Source organism: Neovison vison, chromosome 12 (assembly GCF_020171115.1).
Source record: "Neovison vison isolate M4711 chromosome 12, ASM_NN_V1, whole genome shotgun sequence".
NCBI lineage: Eukaryota > Metazoa > Chordata > Mammalia > Carnivora > Mustelidae > Neogale > Neogale vison.
In genome coordinates, this window is record NC_058102.1 from 28,987,388 (window position 1) to 29,012,330 (window position 24,943).

At 36.9% G+C, this 24,943-nt stretch overlaps 1 protein-coding gene across 2 annotated transcripts; it reads left to right on the plus strand.

Moving 5' to 3' along the window:
- Positions 1 to 16,316: 16,316 nt before the first annotated feature.
- On the plus strand, positions 16,317 to 24,006 carry KERA (keratocan). Of its 2 annotated transcripts, none has more exons than XM_044227238.1 (3): positions 16,317 to 16,364; positions 17,884 to 18,777; positions 23,047 to 24,006. In XM_044227238.1, the coding sequence occupies exons 2-3, from the start codon at positions 17,892 to 17,894 to the stop codon at positions 23,211 to 23,213; spliced, it is 1,053 nt and encodes a 350-aa protein (XP_044083173.1). In that variant the 5' UTR covers positions 16,317 to 16,364; positions 17,884 to 17,891; the 3' UTR covers positions 23,214 to 24,006. The 2 variants fall into 2 exon arrangements, with proteins under 2 accessions (XP_044083173.1, XP_044083172.1); XM_044227237.1 differs by lacking the exon at positions 16,317 to 16,364 and adding an exon at positions 16,377 to 16,626.
- Positions 24,007 to 24,943: the final 937 nt, after the last annotated feature.

Genomic DNA, 24,943 nt, shown 5'->3' on the forward strand with positions numbered 1-24,943 from the left:
AATTAGTTGACTGTTAAAGAAAAAACTGAAAAAGCCAAGAACTTCCCATATTCTTTCACCAAGTTTATGCATTTGAGCTAAAATCCTAGAAATGAGTGTAGAGAGTGAGTTGTCCATTTATGGAGCCAATGAGCTGGAAGCGTTTTGAACTGTTGAAAATGAATTTAACAGTGAAAATATTTATTGTCCCTTGGATGAAAATATTATTTGGAATTAATTTGTTTGGCTTGGGAGAAATTTGTGAAATGTATAGTGGATTATGTGGCCAGTTCTTTTTAGATTTCTAATATTTCAAATAAAATCTGCAATTCTTTACCTGAGAGGGGGAAAAAAAATGCTTAGTGGAAAGTACTCCTGGCCAAGTCGCTTTAGACTCCAATAGCTTTACTTTACAAGAATTTTTTTTTTTCTATGAAGTGTGTGTGCTTGCTCAGTTTTCCCCTTGGATTTTTTTTTTTTCTCTAACAATTTTCTTTAACTGAATTCCAAGCAGATGTAAGAATAACTTTGACTATAACGGAAAAGATAAAAAAGGTAAATTTAATAACAGCAGCATCATTTTGGATACAGATCCCTTTATAAACAAAATGCTGGAGCTCGCTACAAGTTTTGCAAAATGTGAAGGCACTATTTTGTAGTTTGGAGACACAAAGAAAGATATTTTGAAAACCTAATGTCCATCAGCCCTTTTGTGAAAGTGGTAGGCTTGATTTCAATGTACAGAGACTATTTCACAGGGCTTCAGATATAGGCATTGGATACTGTTACCCCATGTGGCCCCGCTGATCATGTTTCCCCAGGCAAAAGTGGAAAATGTAAGCTTTCATAAAATTTTAATTTGATACTGGACTTTCCCTTCTGATTCTGCAAGGTAAATCCATCTTTAGTAATAGCAATCACACACACACACACACACTGACATGTTAAGGATTCTAGAAATAAATCTTCAGAATCAATAGATGCAGTTAAACTAATGTGGTAGCTATCATTCCATGGGACCTTTATATTATAAAAGTCACATATAAGAAAACACAGCTATTCCAACTGGACTTGGGGAAAAGTTTTGATTATGTGACATTTCAGTCACAACATGTAAACGTCATCTCAAAGAGGATGTATTCCAAGCTCCTCTAGTACCTTAGTATGTATTTTGCACTTATGCATATAATTACTTCATAATAGCCTTAAAAACAAAGGATGGCACTGAGATGTTGAGGGGCTCATTACAACGAATGCGTCGGGCAGACTGATTGATTGACAGATGGGGCAAGCTCTTATGAACTCCATGGCAGACGATTTCTTCGGTATCCTTTGTATCTTTTAGAGCACCAACCAGGGTAACTCATAGCTATTTCTAAATGACTACAAGCTTGAGTTTATATTGATCTAGCACTGAAATATTGTGACATTTCTCTGCTTAAACACAGGCTCCAGTGGCTACAGAATCAAAGACTTTCCTCAACATTACTTTTATTCAACTCTCTTACATTGTTTTTCTTCACCCAATAACAGCTTATATTAAGGGCATCAGTTTTTGCCAAATTCTAATATTAATTAAAGCAAAGTAAGTGATCAAAGACAATGACTGTTTCAAAATCTTTATCCTCCTTGAACTTTCGGAAGCATTGACGTTGATAGATAATTGGAATTAAAATACAAATAAATTACATTTTTTCTTTTCTTTTTAAAATTCTGAATCTGTTTCTCTTTTTCTTTTTTTTCCTTGTGTTCATTTAAATTGTCGCGGCCAGTGCGACGTATCGACCAGGGTAACCGTGGGGGCTAAGAGGATGATGAAAAAAAAGTTAAGAGACAAAGAGATGGGGGCAGAAGGGACACAGAAGAGGATGTCCAACAGTGCCAAATTTATTCCACGTCTTACAAGCATTTATAAGACAAACCAAAATAGGAGGAGCATTACATCAGTACCTAGTCAGATGACCGCAAGTTCCTATAACAGGTTTACATGAACTACAAGCAAACCTCGTAATGCCAGGTAGTTTTGGCTAAAGCCATTAGTAAGACAGTCAACCAGGGAGTGGATCATGGGAGGTACAGAACAACAAGGATTAACTAAGAACTCAGGACTCTGGCCACATTGTTCCCTACTGCAGGGAGAGTGTGTGGGAAGTCATGTAGGCGAGCACAGGACACATAGCACAGACCCTTTCTCAGTGCACTCAACTTTCCCGTCCTTAACCTTGACAAGGTGTCCGGACTTTGAAGGAGACACAAGTCAGGGCCTGGTGTGGTCCTCGACTCCAGCTGTGCTGTGGCATCCAACATTAAATACTGCTTCATTCATATTTTTTTTTTCAAGAAGAAAAACCAAATTATGCCATATACAAAATTGTAAAAACCTGTTTGACCCTGAAAGGCAAATATTAGTGATGAGATTATCTTTTATGCAAAAAAAAAATAATAATTGATAAGTTTCCCTTCACACTACTAGCAAATGTCTTTTTACACCCATTGGCTATAGAACAATAGGCATCAGACTGAGGCCTTCCTGATGCAATAGCTTTATTTCTGCTTCCATGATTTGGTGGATAAAGCATAGAGAAACTTTGGCTATATTACCATCTTTGCGGTTGTTCAGATTCAATAAATGAAATTCACAGTTGTTTCTGGAATCCCCATCATTACACTGGCATCAAACATAGAATAACAAACACATTTTTTTTGGTTTTATTCAAAAGTTACACACAAGAAAAGTAGGTTTGTGTGACAATACTTCACAACTTTAGCTATTATGACCGCACCAAAAATTTTTTTCTTTATAGTTTCTTAGGTAACTTCTTTCTTAAGCTTCAATTAGGACTGGTATCTTTTTAATAGAAAAAGAAATAGCATCTTATCCAAAACTATGAATATGGAAAATATGGATGTCATCTTTAGCCAGGAATGTGTATGACTGTTCCAATGAGGAAAAGAAAAGAACACTGTTGTACAACATTTTAGTTGTTTCTCAAAGAATATCTCCTAAAGAAAAAGTCAGGTTCTCAATTAGAAGTAGTGACAAGATATACACATCATAAGGTTGAATCATAAAAATAATTGCCGGTTTTAAAAAAAGAAATACTAATACATAACCAAAACATTTATATAAATAAAAAATGTATTCATACAAAAAATACACTTTTTACAGGACAAACACAAACAAAACAGTATACGTTAATTATTTTAAAGGTATTGTTCATGAGGAGAGACACAGGAAAGGTGAATGTGAAAAAATGCAAAATATCAATAAAATATGAAAGAGGCCATTATGAACAATTAACATAATCATCCACACTCAAAGTCTGGCTAAATAAACAAATAGAACACCCATTTTCTGACTTCATTAAGATGTGTGTCAGGGACATTTCATGAACCAGCTTTCCTAACAACTGGACTGTTTCCTTCTAGCATTCTGACTCATTCCTTCAGATAGAAGTGATGTTAAAAGCTAACCTTTGATGATTGCCTAAGTTCTGAATATTTTACATATAAATTATTCCCAGTCTTCCACACAATCAATGGGGTGAGTGTCATCATTGCCTCCATGTTACTAGTGAAGAAGATGAGGAGAATCACCGAAAGTCACATCCATTGGGCATCTGACTCTGGAGTCTGCCTAACCAATGTACTTCAGCATCCACTGAAATCCTTTGTGTAGTCAGTGGTAAGCATTCAATTACACATCATCTTTAGCTGTCTTGCAAAAAGTAATCAATTTACCCTTCAGTGAGGAAATTGCTACAGCAGTATTTTTACTTGAAGTGATTTTGTTCTAATACATTTTAAATTTCAAGGGAAATGCAAAAAGGTAATTTTTATTTTTAAAGTTTTAAGAAGTAGAAGTATTTGTCAAAAAAAAAAGGAAAAACTTATCTATAAGAAAGTAATTACTTAGGGGTGCCTGGGTGGTTCAGTCAGGTAAGTGTCTGCCTTTGGCTCAAGGCATGATCCTGGAGTCCTGGGATCAAAACCCATGTCCTGCTCCCCGCCCAGTTGGGAGCCTACTTCTTCCTCTGCCCTTCACCCCACTCTAAGTAAATAAAATCTTAAAAAAAAAGAGAGAGAGAAAATAGTTAATTGGAATATCCAAATTCAAGAGTAGTTCTAGTCACTAGAACTGAATTCCTAAAAGAATAAAGGATAAATATAGTAATTATTAATAATATTAAAAATTTTTTCATAACCAATTCTCACAATGGAGAAAAGGGTTAAGAGTTAGATGCTTAAAATTCAACAGGGAAGGTAACTTAAAATTATTGTGTAGAGAGTTAGAGGTTGACTAAGAAGGCCATGAGAGCCCCACCAAATTTAATCTCTACTTCTCATCATATAAGCATCATTTGAGCATCTATGATGTCCCAACACAGTGTTCGTCAATGAAAAAAAAAAAAAAAACTTGCCTGGTGTTAAAGAGTTTATATATTAGAAGACAGATGTAGAAAGGACTATACATGGTTTTAGTTGGAACTGAGTATTCATTGGGTACAGTAGCTTCTTACAGGTGCATATGCTTATTTCTATAGGTGAAAAATCAAAGTACTGAACACCCTTTTGAAGAAGTACTGCTGCATTTGACTGTGTTCCATTGACAAAGGGGTGGTAAGAGCATTTCCGGTAGAGGAAGGATCACCAGCAAGGCTTAGAAAGAAGATATAAGAGTAAATTCAGAAAACTGTAAGCCTGAGTAAGACGAGAGCAGAGGGCCTGTGGATTCAGGGTGGGGATCCCATCAAGAGAGGGAATCCGGAGGTAAGCAAGGGACAAATCGTGGAAAAGTCTCTTGTGATGAAAAAAGTCTTATTTATGCTTTTATTCAGGCTGCTGTATCTCCCTGAGTAAAAGACAGTCACTTCTCCATCTATTTCAGCTCCAAACTCTTTCCCTACATGTAAGAAATGGCTCTTGATTGTAATCTGAGTAAGGTTCAGTAGCCTCTAAGTGTCTCTTGTCTTCCCACCCTCATAAAGCCAGGGTGGAACTTGTGGCAGGCTTAGCCGTGTAGATGCCTGTTCTTAGCTTAGAGTTCATCTGCAATGAGCCCCAGTGAAGGACCCAAGTGAAGGCTCCCAGTGAAATCTGTCCATGGGATCCTTTGGTTCCAATGATGGTCAGCATAATGGTAATGACTTCCTGGCTAGATTTCTATCTATCTTCTGAGAACCTCCTTATCTTCTGCCTGCTTTTTTTTTTTTTTTTCCTTGAAGATTTTTTTTTTTTTTTAATTTACCTATTTGAGAGAGAGAGAGAGACAAAAAACCGGGGGGGGGGGTGGCATGCAGAGGGAGTGGAAGAAGCAGACTCCCCACTGAGCACAGAGCCAGATGTGAGTCTCTAAGTGGGGCTCAATCCTAGGACCTGGAGCTCATGACCTTAACAGAATGAGCCACCCAGAAGCCCCTCTTCTGCCTATATTCCAAGTCCAGACTTCCAGATCTTCTCACTTACATGATTCCACTTATCACCACCAAAGAATCACCCCTCTTTCTTTTTGTTTTATTACAACACCTAGAATTGCTATCTGGTGCTTATAGCTTAGGAATCTGGTAGAAAAAGTATCGATACCAGATATCCATTATTGACATCAGGTTGTTGGGAAATGTGGGGAGCTCACAATTGGTTATGGGCATAGCTTAGGTAAATAGGCAATCGAAACTTTGAAATTATTCAGGACTGAGCGTCTGGAAGACAATGACCCATAGAAATGGGACTTATCACCTGTAGTTTCCTAAAAGGACACATCTCCTGAGAGCAAAGCCACATTACTATTGTTATCGGAGAATATGGAGGCCATGAAATAGTACTAAAGGGCAGAGCAGCTCCTTCTAAAAGCCCATGGAACACCTGGAAAAGAGAGAATGGCAAGTTCAACTCCAAAAATTCTCAGCTCAAGTTTATGACTTGAGATACAGGAACTTCATAAAATTATTTTTAAAAATGTAAAGTTCTTATTTCTTTCCATTGCAAGATGAGAGCTAAAATTGAAAAAAAAAATAAAAAAGACAAACAAGCACTTATAATGTCTGAATCGGAAATAATGCACTATTCATCCTTTATAAAACGGTTATATTTCTCTTTTATAAAAAGTTAGAGCATTGATGTGGAAACAAAGAGCCTCCTGAGAAGTGGAATAGGGATTATGGAATAAAATCCAGATGAGTAGGAATGCCTAAGATCCCCGATCCCACTGAAGTTCCTTTGCTTGCTGAAAGAACTTCACTTACTAATGGCCAGTTGAGAATTAAAGATCTGGGAAGGAAAGAGATGTGAAGATCCCTATGGAGCTATCCGATTTGTAAAATAAAAAGTCCTCCAGCATGGCCTCATCAGTGCCATGGATAAGCCATTACGACATAGGATGGAGAATTTCTGCCTTTCGCTGAATTTTTAAACCTTAGTTAAATCATGGATCTAAAGATCCCAAAAGCTAAGAGAGGATATCTTGTCTTAAATAAGTACTTTGTAATGATATCACAAGTCTGTACTAATTTATTTATTTCACTTAGTCTTACCCCAACAGAACCAGAGGCCATTTTCAGAGTAACAGTGTCTTGAGGCGGAAAAAATGTGGTTTGGAAGCAAAACCAGTACCTGGGGACACAGGACACTTCTGCAATCTACGAGTAAGGGTTTGCGGATGGTAAGATGAGAAACAAAGACTTTACCTTTGTTCAACCCATACCTTCTTGTATTTATTTCCTAAATTCTTTTACTTACCATTGGAAAAGATGACCTCACAAAATGACTGATTTCTCATGCCAGATCTGAAATCTGAGAAAAACGTACCCTTTTGATGGGAAAGATCAAGGTGGAAATTACAGAGCTTTCTACCACTATAAAAATATTAAATAAATAGTAATGCCACTTCAATAAAAGAATCAGAAATATTAGTGCCACCTTCAAAGATTTAAATGTACAGAGTTAATGACTCTAGGCAGACTCTCATTTGTGGGTGGTGGTGGAAGGATAGCTTTAGAGGATGGAAATGGATTTTTCCAAAGTTTAATTAGAAGGCTACTGCTGTTGCAGCTGTCATTCCGTATGTGGTCCGAGTCATTAGAGCTCTGAGTACCTTACATGAAGCAACTGATCCGAATAATGTCATTTTCCTCTCTTTCAATAAACAAAGTCACTAGAAGCAGTCTGTTTTCTTTCACCAGACAGGAATAGCAATATAATTTTGCCCTCACTGTTTCTGGATTGTGTTAACTCCTTGGCGTGGAACCACGTTTTGGTCTGCAGAAATACCATCGTACTAAACATCATGTGATACAATCTAAAGGGTAAATTTATTAGCCAGATACATTAGTTGGACGCTTGAATGCCAGAGCAGTTGGAAACAAATATAACTCCCCTTTGAATGCCGTGAGTTTGAACTGCACAAGTCCACTTATGGGTGGATTCTTTCTGACCAATACAGTGCAGTACTGTAAATGTATTTTGTCTTCCTTATGATTTTCTTAATAACATTTTCTTTTCTTTTTTTAAAAAGATTTTATTTATTTATTTGACAGACAGAGATCACAAGTAGGCAGAGAGGCAGGCAGAGAGAGAGAGAGGAGGAAGCAGACTCCCTGCTGAGCAGAGAGCCGGATGCAGGGCTCGATCCCAGGACCCTAGGATCATGACCCAAGCCGAAGGCAGAGGCTTTAACCTATCCAGCCACCCAGGCGCCCCAACATTTTCTTTTCTTTAGCTTATTTTATTGTAAGAATATGGTGTATAATACATCTAACACAAAATATATGTGTTAATCAACTTTATGTTACATTAAGGCTTCCAGAGTAATGGTAGGCTATCAGGGAGCCAGAAGTTATACATAGATTTTTGACTGCACAGGATGGGGGGAGGAAGATGGTGGGTCAGTACCCAAACCCCTGATTGTTCAAGGGTCAATTGTATAATGGAAGACCATAGGGCTGCAAGATACTGACTTATTAAAGGGTTTAGGGGTATGGTTTTGGGATATTTCTCTAAAGTGAAGACAATTTGCTGAACCATGTATCCATTGCCACTGGGAGCATGGAGAGTCTCTTTGAATTTGAAGGCCATGCATTATCGCAGATGAATCCGGTGCTGAGGAGCTGTAAAGTGTGAGTTTGTCCCAGGTCAAGAGAAGGTTCTCCAGTTGAGGTCACAGTGGTTTTGCTACTTGCCACTCTTCAGGTTAAATGATGTTTAAAGAGCGTCAGAGAGATCAGTTTTCTATATGCAGTGTATGGTAAGCCCAAGTAAGAGAATTAAACTCCTAGTTTTTGTAAACAAGGGCATGCTCTATTTAATAAATTTATTGTTATCCTTTTAAGAAATTAGGCCCAAGGGGGATTGAACAACAATGTGACAGTAACTGTCTGTAAACTCAGTATTATATATCCATCTAGAATAACCTGAATTGCCCAGCGGTGCTGATTCAGCAAGTATGTGATATAAATGGGAATAGAACCAAAGAAGGAATAGTCCTGTGACACTGCTGTCCCTCCCTTCAATCACACCTATGACCTCACAGAGACTTTCTTGATGACCAACTGACAGGAAAAAGTATACAAATAAATAATCAAACAGTAATTTACCTTATATGAACTATGGGAACCAATTGAGAATGGATACTGCAACAATACAGCTCTGAGTAGGACAGGCCGGGAAGGCAGTTTGATGAAAAGTTAAGGAGAACAAGAATACACATATGTGTTCATAAATCTGCTCAAGAGTGCTGGAGACATTATGAGTCTAGTAGTATTTTGTTAGCACTCTGAATAAATGTTGCCTTGTAAGACACCTTTTCTAAAAATGCTTTAGAAATGAGCTTTAAATTGATGGGCTTTCAAGCTGCTTACCTCCTGTTACCTTAGTATCACCTAAAGGCTGATGATGAGATGGCTAACTTGCTAGAAATGGAGAGAACTTGAGCAGCTAGAAGAAAGTGACTCTAGAGCAGAGTTCTTCTGAGTAGTTCGTAATAGCTCATCCAAGAATGACAGAGGTAGTTTTATATATATATATTTTTTTTTGATTGGGTAACGAAAGTCTTCTTGTAGAGTCTTGGAGTAACTAACTGCTACCCTAGCGAGTCATAAATATTAAAGTTGAATATAAACAGCTTATAAGTGGCAGGATTTACTACTAGTTTCAGATCAGTTTTGGACAACAGAGCTTCAGGATGCTTTAGATACAAAGGCTAAAGTGTGAATAGAAGGTTGTTTGCCATTTATTCACAACAGAAACAATTCACATTATAAGTATTAATAAAAAATATACTTATAAAAAAGGACACTAAGAAAACTAAGCGTTGACTTTTTCAATTTACATTGTGTGTGTGTGTGTGTGTGTGTGTGTGTGAAATAAATATATATATGGGAGCAGTGGGGAAAATATCTTCCTGGTCATTATCTGACAAGTGCCATCAGTACTCATAGATCTTCCAGTGAGATTACTAGTGCTTTCTTCTTAAGCACTGAAGTTCAGCAAAGCACCATCACACATGTGAAGAAAGTGTGTAAACCTGGCGATTCACAGACCTGTATCCCTGGGGATAAAAATATATATTTATAAAAAATTAAAAAATTTATTAAAAAAATAAATAAAATTTAAAAAAAAAAAGAAAGTCTCCAATATGAAATACCTCTATAGGTCAAACTAAATCGAGAAAAAAAAGAAAAAAAGAGAGAGAAATCAAAGGAAATAAAATTATTGCATGGAGCAGGAGGAATTCACAACTCTATAAAAACGTTATCATTTTAAATCTTATTTTGAAGGAGATGAGAGAATATAGTAATTACATAAAACAAAAGAATGCTTTAGGAAAGGAACAACCACAGGATAGGTTTGAAAAGGAAACACATAATACATGATGTAGAAATTTTAAAGGTCATTAGATAAAAGGAAATCTGTCAGAAAGCTCACAAAATTTTTGAAAAGAAAGTAGAAGAGATAAGAGAATCAGACAATTTAATGAAGAGGTGTACTATCTAAGACTTATCCCCAAATTAGAAAATATGGATGGACTCTACATACATAAACTTCTGTATTGAAAGGATACCATGGCTCCCACTGGGGGTTGAATACATCCTTTTGAGGCATATTGTTGCAGAAGTTCAGACTGAAGATGAAAGGAAAGTCTCAAAAGTTTTCAGAAAACAAGAAAAGGTCACATTCTGTAAAGTGAAAATTACAAATTTATCAACTTTTCCAATTTCAACTCTAGAAGCAACAAGCCAATTGTTTTTTAAAGTATCTTCAAGATTTGGAAGGAACGTTATTTTACATTAGAATTCTGTCCAGTCAAAATACCAGTTAAGTGGGTAGGCTGAATCAACACATTTTGATACATGGGAGTTCACAAAAAACAAAAGAAAAACAAAAAACCACAGTATCTCAGGAAGTTATCAGAGGCTGTTGTTCTCCACCAACCCTGTGGAATTAACCAAGAAAGAACAGAACAGGAGATCCAGGAAATAACAAGGGATCTAACACAGGAGGCAGGTAAAGGACGCCCAGGACCACAACAACAATCCCACAGGCCTACTGAGCAAGGGCTGTATTACTCCTAAATGTACCTTAAAAGACCATGCCTGAACAGAGACAGTGTTGGTTTTAATCCACACCTAAGGTAAACTTAGTGAACTTTTGAAGAAACCATAAAAATGAAAACTCACTTCATAAATGTGTTAATGCTCGTGGCCAACAAATGCCAGTTGTGCAAGTTACAAGTGAGTTGAACTCATTTTGATCAAACCTAACACCTCCATGTAGGTTGGGAAGGAGGATGACAGAGACTTGTTAACCACACAGCTGAAGTGTGCCATGAAAAAGCCTAGAAATTATCATCTGCCAAATTTGCTCAGGTTGGTCTACAACAATGAGCAAACTAGGTTGAAGCAAGAGCGTATGGAATTCCAGGGGCAGTATCTCCCAGGAGGAAGTGAGCCTGATATGTCTGATTTTATTTATTAAATTTTTAATAAGGCTCCATGGGCTTAAAAAATATTAACTCATGTAATTTTCACAACAATTCTCTGAGGGGTATTATCACTATTATTACTAAGACATTATCATCACCATCATCCTTATTTTATAGGGCAAAGATAAATAACTATTCAAAGTCTCAGCTCCTAAATGGCAGAAATTTATTCAAACCCAGGCAGGTCTGGCTTTTAATTGGTACACTGTGTTGCCCTTACTCAATGGGTGTAGGAAAAAAAAATCTTCAAAATGGTTTTATAATTCTGTTTGAGGTTTTAGAAAATATTAGTGCAATAGTTGTAAATGTATGTAGAATATACTATATATAGTTTTTTATATTTATAGCAAATAAATGCACTACAATGAAGGAATTAAAATAATTTTGCACTGTTTCAGCAGCAAACAACATTTCTATTTGCACAAGAACGTAGGCAGAAAATATTTATTTAATCACAGTTAGTGCATGCATTGAGGTTATTGAAGGGAATCAGGTCTACAGGTGGGGTAAAGAGGGGGCCAAAGCAAATACTCTAAATCTTTAATAATTGCTGTTTAAAATTGGTAAGTCAAACAAAAATAATCCAAGCAAGAAAATTAAGGTTAGCATTAAAAGAAATCCAAAATAGCTTTGAAAGTATGGCCTCTTGGAAGTGGGGGTTACACTTAGGGAGTGGATGGACTGGGGCATTGTGTCTTACCAGTTTTGTGGTGGTTTTGACCATTTAAAAGTGTCATTACTTTATTTTAAATGTATTATTTTGAAAACAATTTTAAATTAGAGATGTATTTGTGTGTGTTAGCTATGTATTTCAGTAGATACCTTTTATATTTTTAAGTTATTTGACAGAGTTTTGTCAAACAAGGCTAAAACTCATCTATTCAGAGAAAATTTTTTCCTTTTGCAGAAGTCTAGTCAACTGTACGTAGACCTAGTTTTGGGACCACCCAATAGCCCAACCATAGTGGAAATAGATTTCTGACACATATGCTCACAAATTTGAACTCCTATTAGAGTTTTAAATCTTTTCTGCCTTCATGTATTGCCTTCTCTTTTAAAACATCAATGGTCTTCAGGAATGTGACTAGATAAATCCCTCAGTTCAAGACAACGTATTAAGCCCTCTCCTGACAACACACACCTTTTAAAAGCAAGAGGTAGAAGCAAGATAATCAAATAAGAAACACTGAAAAGTGCTAAAAGGAAGAAAAGAGGTGGAAAGAACAATGGCAGTAACAACACTGTAGCCCCAGTAGGGTAGGCTAGGCCAAGATGCCCATATCACATGGCTGAAAGACATTTCTGGGTCTCATTTTCCTCATATGTAAAAGGAAAGAGTTTGGAGAGATGATTTGTAAGTTCTTCTTGGGCTTTAACTTTTTTCACTAGGAAACTTTCCTGTATTTACCTGACATTATCACTTCCATTATCTTAATTGATTTTCAGACAACCCTTCGTAGTGCTATAAGGTGCATTAGTGTTGGAGGCCACTCCACGGTTGGAGTTGAGAATCAAACCGGGCCCTGACTTGTGTCTCCTTCAACGTTCAGACACCTTGACAAGGTTAAGGACAGGGAAGTTGAGTAACATTGAGAAAGGGTCTGTGCTATGTGTCGTACGCTCGCCTACATGACTTCCCATACACTCTCCCTACAGAAGGGAACAGTGTGGTCAGGGTCATGAATTCTTAGTTGGTCCTTGTAGGTCCTGTACCTCCCACAACCCACTCCCTGGTTGATTGCTAATGGCTTTAGCTGAGACTACCTGGCATCACGAGGTTTGCTTGTTGTTGATGTAAACTTGTTATAGGAACTTGCGGTCATCTGACTAGATGCTGATGCATTACTCCTTTTTTTTTTTTTTTTAAGATTTTTATTTATTTATTTGATAGACAGAGAGAGATCACAAGTAGGCAGAGAGGCAGGCAGAGAGAGAGGGGGAAGCAGGCTCCCTGCTGAGCAGAGAGCCCGATGTGGGGCTCGATCCCAGGACCCTGAGATCATGACCTGAGCTGAAGGCAGAGGCTTAAACCACTGAGCCACCCAGGCACCCCGCATTACTCCTTCTATTGTGATCTGACTTATAAATGATTATAAGATGTGGAATAAAATCGGCACTGTTGGATATCCTCCTCAGTGTCCCTCCTGCCCCCATCTCTTTGTCTCTTAATTTCTTTTCACCATCCTCTTACCCTCACGTTTCCTGGTCAAATTGTCGCGCCGGCCACGACACATTAGAGGTAGACTTAGGCTCACAATGGTCAAATAGGTTGGGCAAGCTCAAACAACTAGTCAGTGGCAAAAGAAAAACCCTAATTCACATTCTTTTTTATTCTTTTTAGTGTATATCTAAGGTTCTCCACCATGTTTCTTTTTTAAAGAAGATTTTATTTACTTATTTTTGAGAGAGAGGGAGAGAGAGCAAGGAAGCATCCACAAGAAGGGGGAGTGGCAGGCAGGGGGAATGCAGGCTCCCTGGTGAATAGGAACCCTGATGCAGGACTTGATCCCAGGATTCTGGGATCATGAGAGCTGAACTGAAAGCAGATGCTTATGCAACTGAGCCACCCAGGCTCCCCTCTTGACCATGTTTCTGTTTACATAGTTCTGCTAATCAAAAAACTCAAGTCTGTCGAAGTGGTGCATATGCCTTTTGTGTTTATTTGTTCATTTATTCATTCAGTAGGTATTTCTTAAATACCTACTATATCCAAAGCCCCACGGACTTTGAAAATATCAATCTGTCATTAGAGAGCTGATGCCAGGCTACACCGTGACACCTTAGGCTACCTCTCTTCCTCTTAGCAGAATCACATAAGGCTGAGCAAAGTCTTTCCTTCATTCCTATAACAGTAAGCATGACTCAGACATTTTCACCATTGTCTTAATTTCACGTGTCAAACTTCCACATATGCAATTCCAATGAAGGGTTTAAGTCCCATGCTCCAGGAATCAGTAATCAAAAAAGGGGACATTGGATTGCTTTAGGAAAAATCAAGATAGAGACAGACAGACATTATACTGACAATGGAAAACATCCTGTGTTCGTAGTCTGGAAGCAAAGATACTAAACTGGGAAAGCAGTGTCGATGGTCATTCTTATTTATATCATGTCTTCCAGGGTCTTTAAAATGTGATTGTTTTCAGATGCTCGCAAAATGAGAAGGAAGAGTTAAGAATGATTTCCAGATTTCTGGTTTGGGAGACTGAATAAGATGATAGTCACACTCAGAAGTAAATGAGAAGAACAGTTAGAAGTAAAAGGAGAGAGCAAATTTCATTTTAGATATGTGCATTTGTGATATGCAAGAGGAGAGGTCTAGAAAGCAGGTATGTATTTATACACACACACAAGAAAACGCAGGTCTTCTTCCAGAGGCTGGGTTAGAGATAAAGACTCAGGAGTCATCATCATAGAAGGAATGGTTAAAACTTCAGAATCCTATAGGAAATGTGTAGAGAGCAAGAAGAGCACAGAGCAGAGGACAGAATCTCAAACAACTCCAAATACTAGAGACACTAATAAAACAATGTTAGATGAAATAGAGAGCTTCAGGATGTAAATGGGAAAAATCCACAAAGAAAGGGAAGAGAAAACTAGCAAAGAATGTCACAGAAACTAACAAACATTTAATAAAAGGGGTGGTCGACATTGTCAAAAGTCACAAGTCAAGTAAGCCAAACACTAAAAAGCTTCTATATATCAGGAAATGTGAAGATCATTGCTGATTTTTGTCCCAGCAATTTTAGGGAAGCAGAGGGATCAGAAGCCATCTTTTGGTGGGTGGGACATGGGTGCCATGGTGAACAGGAAATGAAGACTCGAGGCAGCCAGGATGCTATTCTAATTTTCCTACAAAGAACATGCAGCAACATTTGTGTCATCAAATCAAGAAATGACTCAAGTAATTTGGCTAAAAAAGAAAACTAGGAAAGAGAAGAGATTACTAGCTGGAGGAGGCTGTGCAGATTTGAAGATCATCTGTTGTGTATAGCCTGAGGGTTTAGGAAGAGAGAGGAAAGTAGAACCGCAATGGAGAAATATTGTTTCGAGAGCGTGTAATACTTGATTTTTTTCCTCACATGTGAGATAAGTGTACCTGTAAAAGCTACTAAGAGATCATGTCTGAATCAGATCTTAGCCTGTAAAAGCCCTTAAACTTGAAAGAATTTCCCCATTGAGAGCATACTGCTAATGCTAAAGAAAAGCTAGCATTTCCATAAGCATTTAGGACAAAGTAGGGCTGACCCTGAGAGGTAGTCCAGTATGGTGCAAGCTGGCAGAGCTTTCACTGACCTGCTGATGGTTAGAAGGCAGGAGGTGGAGGGTTCAGAAAAAGTCTTTTGGGTCCAGGGCCCTCTCCTCCTCGCCTCTTCTCTGTGCTCTTTCTTTGATGATGTTTATGTGAGCAGTGCAAACTGAGTCACATGAATTAAATTTCCTGACCTCAGAATAAGACAAGTTTTGAAAAACAAAATGTTTACAATCCATCCACAGAATAATGTTTGAAACTTATTTTTATTCGCGTCTTTCCTCAAATGGCATAACGATTCTTCTTCTCAAATATAAGAACTAGAAAACATTATTTTAGCTCTATGTGTTAAAAGAAAACCAATAGCAGGGCAATGGATGTCTTGAAAAGGATTAAATGCAAAACATCTGTTCTAATGAAAAAAAAAAACCCTCATTTGAATAATTAACTTGGAATAAAGCTCCCAATAGGAAACAGAGATACTAAAATTATATCTATAAAATATATATATAAAACATATTTATATTATATCTATAAAACAAAACTTATATCTATGAAAACAAAATATCTATAAAAAATTATATCTATAAACCATGTTTAGTGCCCACATCAGGTATTGCGTCTCAGATCGCATTTGTAAATCTTTCAAATACATTTTCCTATCTTTCACTCACACGTGATACATCTACATAGAATTCCAACATCTGTTTTATATGAGAAATGAACCAAATATTTCCATCAAAACAGAGGACATCAGCACTTATTTCTTCATATTCCATTTTTAAAAAAGATTTTCTAGAGAAAAGAAAACACTTTAAACTCTCTTCTTGTTATACTTGAAATCAAAACTGCCTTCCGTTGCCTGCTGGCTGAACAGGTCTAGATATCAATACATTACAACATCTTTGGAACTGTGACTTCAGTGACAGTCGCCCTGATTTTTGGCTATAGGTTCTTGAGCTGAAAGTCAGAATTTCCTGAGCTGAGCTGCCTAGGTACCGAGGCTCTGTGGTTCTTGGAGGGGTTAAAGTTGGAGCCACTGATGCATATATTTTAGGGAGGATTCATAAAAACACGACACTGGAGCCTGGGTCAATCCATTACTGGGAATGAGCAGTGACCAATAGAAAGGGAAGAAGAAGATCCAAGAAGGCTGAGGTAAGCATTCTGAAGCCCTGGCAAAGTGGAAACAATAGATCAAAAGGTGTTCACTGTGACTGGTCAGAGTAGGTTTTATTTTTTTCTCATAGGAGGCTTGATAGCATATAATAAAAACAAACTGTTTTAGTCACAGGGTTGTATTGTTTTGTTTTGTTTTGTTTTGCTTTTTTGTTTCATTTCATTTTTTTCCCCCTTAACTGAGTTTGAGCAAACTTCAGACCCAGACACAGGACTCAACGGTAGATTCCTGGAAGGCAAGGTAAACTTTTTTTGCACTTTTAAAAACCTAAAGTTACGAATTCAAAGTTCTGATTCATCAGAGGCAGGATTACAGCTTAATAACTAAAGTAAATCCCGATTCTGAAGAAAAGAATGTGTTAATATGTCTCTATTGGAAGATGACCAGAGCAGAATTCTGCGATCGTAAAAAATTCAACAGCTTGCGGAAACAGCTCCGCACTTGTCATTTCCCTCAATTTAGTGGCACAGTGGAAAGATCAACGTTTCATAAATGATGCCTGTTTTATTTTCTCCTGAAGAGTCAGTAAAATGTATTCTGTTTTTATTATCATTTTGTTGAATTAAATGTATGTTGGTCAGAATGTTACTGTTCTATTTTTCTGTGAGAGCAGTTTGTTGTACCTATCACCTTTCTGGTATTCAATGGGGAGGGTTTCTATCCTTGAGATGGTCATATACCAATAATATTAACCTGTTCTTTGTTAGCAACCATCCTGAAAAGTTGGAAGTCTATCTGGTCTTTGCTTTGTTGTGTTTCTCATCAACCATAGTAATGCCATAGGTGAATATATTACTTGCTTATTTGTGATATAGAGTTCATAATCCAAGTTCCCTGGTTGAACAACTTGATTTTGTACTTATAATATAAATTAGAACTCTTCCCCAACACTGCAATATAAAATTTGCCGGAGAAGTAGAGCAACAGAGAGAGAAATTAATCACACTTTTTTCTTCATATCTTAAAGCCTTCCTTCACAACAAACTGCTAAAATGTTCTTTGATCTCTCTGTTTCTTTGGTTCAAGGGCCAGTGAGCCTGGGAAATCTCATCCAGATGTTCTGCTCATTTAGGAGTAAAAGTAAAAGCATATGCTTACTTCTCAGAAACAACACAGACTCTCAATTGGAGTTATTAAAAGATCACTTTTTTTAATACTCTTTTATTCGACCATGGGTTTCAGTTAACTTTCTTGTATTCAATAGCCTGAAATGGAAAAGTACTTAGAGCTCCTAAAATTTGCTTTTCATTTCTCAGTTTTCACTGTGACTGGGTTAAAACCAGAAAGCTAGAAGTTAATAAGTTAGTGTCAGTGTTTGCGAAGTGCTTTGTGGATAGCGCCTACTAAATACATGTGTACTAATGGGTAGCTGCATATAAGTTGTTGACATGTGTTCACCTTCTCCCAAAGAAACAATGTTTACTCATTATTTTGGTACACCTCATTTTCTGAAGGTCAAGATATTCAAACATCTAACATTTATATCCCCTATCCCAGGTACTATAATGGCAACCACAATCTGTTTCATCATCTGGGTGTTATTCATAACAGATACTGTATGGACTCGAAGTGTGAGACAGGTCTATGACGTAAGTGATCAAGAGGATTGGGCGGTGCATGACTTTGACTGTCCCAGGGAATGCTTCTGTCCCCCTAGTTTCCCTACCGCTTTATACTGTGAAAATCGAGGTCTCAAAGAAATCCCTCCTATTCCTTCAAGGATCTGGTATCTTTATCTTGAGAACAACTTGATAGAGACCATTCCTGAGAAGCCTTTTGAGAATGCCACCCAGCTGCGATGGATCAATCTAAACAAGAACAAAATAACCAACTATGGAATTGAAAAAGGAGCCTTAAGCCAGCTGAAGAAGCTGCTTTTCTTATTTCTGGAAGATAATGAGCTGGAGGAGGTACCTTCTCCATTGCCAAGAAGTTTAGAACAACTACAACTGGCCAGAAACAAGGTGTCCAGAATTCCTCAAGGGACCTTCAGCAATCTAGAGAACCTGACTCTTCTTGACCTGCAGCACAATAAACTGCTAGACAATGCCTTTCAGAGAGACACCTTCAAGGGTCTCAAGAACCTAATGCAGCTAAATATGGCCAAGAATGCCCTAAGGAATATGCCACCAAGATTACCAGCCAATACAATGCAGCTGTTTCTGGACAACAATTCCATTGAAGGAATACCGGAAAATTACTTTAATGTGATTCCTAAAGTGGCCTTTCTGCGACTAAACCACAACAAATTATCAGATGCAGGGCTCCCTTCAAGCGGTTTTGATGTATCCTCAATTCTAGATCTTCAACTGTCTCACAATCAACTCACAAAGGTCCCCCGAATCAGTGCTCATTTACAGCACCTTCATCTTGATCATAACAAAATTAAAAGTAAGTAATCATCAGGGTATGTCTTTGGCTGAAATGCTCATGGTCATTAAATCTATATTTTCTTTAAGATTAGCAACTGTGTTGGGCTTCCCCACCACCACCCCAGCTAATGTGCCCTTAGATTTCTTTTTTCAACTTTCAGTATTTTGTCTTTGTCTCTTCACTCTTACACAATCTTAATGAACCAAGAAGTTCAAGCCTTCAAATTATAAATTGAAAAGTGGACTTATTAACCTACAAAGGGCGATTATCCATTGGAGAAACGAAGTACATCTTCTTTTACTCCTAGGAGCTCCCAGTATTTCTGCCTCACTGGGTAGATTTATTTAGGAAAATGTACCAAGCACAAATAGCTTCATGCATAGTAATAGGAGAAGCATGATTTAGGAGGTATCAGAAAGGGATCTCGGTCATAAAATCTATAGGTGCCTGAAACCACCGTAATTAAAGTCTCTGCTCTAGATTAGAGGGTTTCTCAGACTTCCAAGTGTGCAGACTGGTGACACCACCCCAGAGTTCCTGATTGAGTAAGTCTGGCTGAGACTTGAGTATCTCATTTCCAAGGTGGTGCTGAGACTGCTGCTCTGGGGACAAGGCGTTGGGAACCAACACTGTAGATCAACACCTTGTTCAACTGAAATGGAAACAAGTGCTCCTGGAAGTTGGTGACTTCTTAGGACTAACAGAAATGAACAAGGTAGAATGATTGCTCCTTTCCTGAAAATAGCTTTTGATAAGGGAGAGAGGGATGAGTACAAAGTGCCTTTGAGGCAGAGGTTGGTTATAGAAGACCAAGAAGACCTGGTTATAGGAAGAAGAGGCTGGAGATGCTCAGAGTCCCACCTGAGACCAACCTGACCCTACTGCAGAGGTGGACAGTAACCTGGTCTCACCACAGGGGCACTGGAACCAGCCTGAAACCTATCTTCAACCCTGGAACAAGCCCTATAGGAAGATAATCTGAGGAGACTTTTCCTCTACAGCCTTAGAAAATACATGCCTAAAGTGAGAAGCAGTCAGATAGTTTGTAGAAAAATGGCACAGATAATTGTCAGAAGGTAGTACTGTGTGGTTATTATTCATTAGCTTTCTTTAAGCAAATAATCACCCAGACATCTTACTTGTAAGAATAGACTATTTTTCTACTGGGTACTGCTCACTTATTCAAGATTCTTTTTTTTTCTTTTTTGGTTTTTTTACCAGCATACCTGAGCATATAATTCAGGAATTAACAAAGAGGCTGCTGCCCTATTTTTCCATGGTGATAAGACACATTGTTTAATCCTATAGTCAAGAGCAAAAGATGCAACAGGTCAAAAAAAAAAAAAAAAAGTTAAGAGCCGAATCTGTTTCACTGACCTAGATTGTACAGCAGTCAATATTGACCTAAATATATGCATTTTTTTCTTTCCTCTGATGAAAGTTCCGTGCTTCTACAGGTGCATTCCTTATCTGGTAACAGAAGTCCCATAGACATGTGATGTGGGAAATGACTTTAAAGGGACTCCACATAGATCCCTGTTTCTGAATCAAGGATTCCTCTTAGAAGTTGAGAAAAAAGGGTCTTTAAGAGTGAGACAGCAAAATTCAACATGTGGTTGGTCATCTACACCAGTCACTTACATAGTTACACAAAGTTACACAAAAAAAGAGTAGGACTCTGTTCTTCCTCCACTCAGGTTATTAAAAGTTTTGTAGTATTTTCTCATATATTTCTGTTCTTCAGTAATGTACCAGGATTATCTGGAAGACTTATAAACTATAGCTTTCCAGCCCCAGCTTCACATTTTCTGACTCGGTAGATCTAACAATTTAGTTCCTGGGAAGTACTGATGCTGCTGGTCCAAGGACAACACTTTGAAAACCCCAAATTAATCCTCACAAGAATCTTGGTTGGTAAGTTATTAAGCGTTTCTGAAGAAAGAAATGGAGGGTCAACTAAGAGAGGATACCTGCCCAAGGACAAAGAATAAATATAATTCAGGACCTGAGATCAGGACTTCTTTTTTTTTTTTTTTTTTAAAGATTTTATTTATTTATTTGACAGACAGAGATCACAAGTAGGCAGCGAGGTAGGCAGAGAGAGGAGGAAGCAGGCTCCCTGTGGAGCAGAGAGCCCAATGTGGGGCTCAATCCTAGAACCCCGGGATCATGACCTGAGCCGAAGGTAGAGGCTTTAAACCACTGAGCCACCCAGGCACCCCCAGGCCTTCTTATTTTAAGTGTTGTTTCCTACTAATACAGTATAATCTCAGCATGTTTTACTTCAATTTCCAGAACATGAGATTTTAGAAAAATTTCTGTCAACCCAGGTACGAATAATTTTAACAGCAACAACAAAGAGAGATTTATTTGTTTCTTAATGTAGATATCAGGCACGGTCATTTCTATGTTCCCAGAAAATAAGTGTAAAATAAGAATTTCCCTGGCTAAAATTATTGGCTCACCAGTATATCACACTATGTCATAATAACTGTTAAAGTACTTATTTCTTTTGGCTGCATAATCTACTCTTGTTTTTAATAAAGTGATTTCCAAGAAACATACCTTTTATACGAAGAGTTCTTAGAATTTACAGGATGGTGACCTTTTCTTATGAAAAAGATGGGAATATTCATTTCCTCTGAACAATTTAAAGAACTTTAAACCTGGGAAAAAATGTCATCTATTCAAATAAGTTACTTTGTGATGTTCTCTGAGAAATATAATAGTTTATGAAAATATAACTATATTTGAACACCTGCTTCTCCCATTACATTTATGCAGACATGCTTTGGTTATTGGGGCATAAAGGTAACAAGGATGATAGCACATTAAAGGGACATAGTCTCTCCAGGAAGTAAGAGACCCTATGTATTAGGAAAAGGACAAGGCTGGGATTCAGCTCTGCTGTTCACTTGTTAAATATCTTGAGTGCATTTCCTTACCTGTCTGAACCCCTTGCAAGGCTCAGGTAGAGAGAATAATCATATTGCATGATAAATGCTGTGTGATGATAAGGTAATAATGCATGTGAAAGATAACTTTATATACACAAACTGATATATATTATGAGTCATTATTTTTAGCAAGTTGAATTCACAAAATGATATAAGATCAGAGCATAACAACCTCACTGTACCCATGAACTGAAAGGAAGGCCATTGCCAAAGTCAGGTAGGTCTCATCTTCTAAGGGAGGAGCTCTTTCTCAAAATAGTTTCAAATGAGACTGAAAAATAATATATGGATTCATGGTTGAAATCAGCTATTAGGTACACTTGCCCGAATTTTGCTATTTTAGCAGGTTTTTCTCTCCTGAATACTCCTAAATTTCAGTAAAGTCTTTGATGCCAAGGGCTCTGATCCAAGGCAGGTGCATGATTTCTCACATCCTAATCATCTGAAAAGCCTGATGGGATATTTCCTGGCTTGGATCTTTGCAATTCAATTCTTGGCAAATACATCCTTTCTAATTAAATACACTTAAATACAAAGAATCAAGGTTCTTTTCTTTAAGTATTATATATGTAAACATATGTTAAATGTATTTTTTAAAAACTCATCATACACTACTAATTGGAAATTTTGAATTTTAAGGTAATTTTTAAGCACTTTCCTTAATAATAAACTGATTTTTCCACTTACATATGCACTCATCTATCCATCCATCTACCCATGCACCTAACCATTCCTTCTATGAACCTTTGTCTCCACTACCCATCTCATTTATAGTAGTCTAAGCATGCCTTATCTCACTTGGAAGCTTAGAAAACAAATGATGTATTCTTTTACTTTTATCTCAGCTTTCATTTTTTTTAGATTTTTTAAATTTATTTGAGAGCCAGAGCATGCATTAATGGGGGTGGAGTGGGGCAGGGGGCGCAGAGGGAACAGGAGAGGAAGAAGCCACTCCTATCTGAGCAGGGAGCCCAATGTGGGGTCCATCCCAGGACCTTGCGATCATGACCTGAGCTGATGTCAAATGCTTACCCAATAGAACCACCCAGGAGCCGTTCCGTCACAGCTTTTAACAATATGTCCTTTCTCATGTTCTGTGCAAAGTATAACTGAGTATGGAGTGAGAGGGCTGTATATGTGTTGCACATTTTTTAGGGTTACTTTTATAAGACACATATACCTCCAACTTGACAAAAATGGTTTGTGTCTCTGGCACTTTCACAGGTGAGTTTGCCAGGCCCTCTACAAGACTGTTCCATGACTTCTTGGTCTTCCCACACCTAAACTCTTCTTTCTAATTCATTTTTTCACACCATCTTTGTCTCCATAGATGTGAACGTCTCCGTAATATGCCCTCCCATACTGCCGGCAGAACGAGACTTCTTCGGTTATGGACCTCACCTTCGCTACCTCCGTCTGGACGGAAATGAAATCAAACCACCAATTCCAATGGATTTAATGAACTGCTTCAGGCTCCTTCAGGTTGTCATTATTTAAACACATCTTCAACATCTAAAATTTGTTTAATGAGCTAATATTTCTGAAATGAAATTTGGTTACCATTCATAACTTTAAGACAAAAGTCACGTTTCCAATTGCTCTTGGCCACCATTTTTGTTTGTATAGCTTATGTTTTCTATTCAAAGATGCTTTCACCAATTATATGTAGCAGAGCTGGCTTTTCTTTAATTGATAAAACAGACACAGAGTTCAGATAGTTTATCAACTCAAAGATAGCTCTTTTTTGTCTCTTCCACAGCTTACTAATATCAAACAATGCAGCTGCATTGTTATGCAATATAAAATACATATTGGTTTGCATATGTTCAAAATTGCTTATGCCGATATTATAGTAGAAGTACAGTAATCTAACAGGAGATAAGGAGATCTGAAAAAATGAGAAAAAATGAGATATTTCTTCATCATAATTAATTTCAGATTGCTAAGTAGCATTAGTAAGTATAAGTGTAACATTTAGCTCAAGAACGGTTATGAAATATATTAAATACTTCATGAAAGGAGACTTTTAGTCATTTAATACCAAATAACAGAAAAAACAGTAATGTTCAGTTTACTACTATTTTTTATAGCTGCTTTTTTAATATAGTACAGTGTACTCTATCAATTAAATAAGTCCTAAGTTTTACACTTATTATAACACATTTCTCACAGAATCTTAGTGTTTAATTTTTGAAATCCATTTGAATTGCAAATTGTTCAGCTCTTCTATTTGCCAGTGGTTTTGGATTTTTTAAATAAAAAGAGTGAATGCTTTCTAACAAATCAGTGGTAAAATATTTATTTCAGGGGCATTATTTACAAGTTTTATTAATAACATATTTTAATAAAAAGTATTATAATCACAATAATTTCCATTTTTCTACCATGAATACATGCAAATATATTTCCTCCTACCTTTGTTTTTCCTTCTCTTCTGATAAACATAAGAAAAATTTATACTCTAGTCATTTAACATAATACTCCTATTTTTCATGAGTTAGAAAGAAATAACCTAGGATTCTATTTAGTAACAAAGTATAGTTTACTTCAGACTTCTAATTTCTAGGACACATCTATAAATAATAAATATTCCATAGATATTAATATGTGAATTTATGTTTTCCAAATAGTATTCTGAAATATCCTATAATATTTGACATAGTTCCCTAGAAAATTGATCATATATGTCTGTGAAAAAAACAGATTAAGGAAAATGTAACATGTTACTTTATACCAAGACTTCTCAGAAACTTAAAATTATTCTATAAGGTGAATTCTTAAAAAAAGAATATAACATACATTTTCCCTACTTATTTTCACATGAAAACTTATGAGGGGTTAGGAGGGAAGAACCAATGAATATACTTTGAACAAAGTTTTTAAAATGTTGGCTAAAGGTAAGAAATGAAATTAATTGACATTAAGAAAAGAATTTTTTTTAAATACTTCAAAGCATACAAAGAAAATTATTAAATTTATGTCATAAAAAACAAGTAATCAGATATCATCAGGCTGGGGAACAAGAATATGTTGAAATAAATATAAGAACTTTAAATATTTGAAAGTTTGCCATATGGAAAAGGGATAAAATGTATTCCAGTAGATCCAAAATGAAGAGTAGAACATATGGGTGAAATGCATATGGAACCATATTTTAACACTAGCTAAGAAAGAATTTGCTAATAATTGCTCAGAATCATCCAGCAATGAAAGCAATTTTCTTGAGA

Excerpts from the sequence above, each read along its gene's own strand:
- KERA (XM_044227238.1), top strand. The coding sequence starts at position 17,892 with ATGGCAACCACAATCTGTTTCATCATCTGGGTGTTATTCATAACAGAT. Across the intron at positions 18,778-23,046 it reads TGATCATAACAAAATTAAAA|ATGTGAACGTCTCCGTAATA; the intron begins GTAAGTAATCAT and ends TTGTCTCCATAG.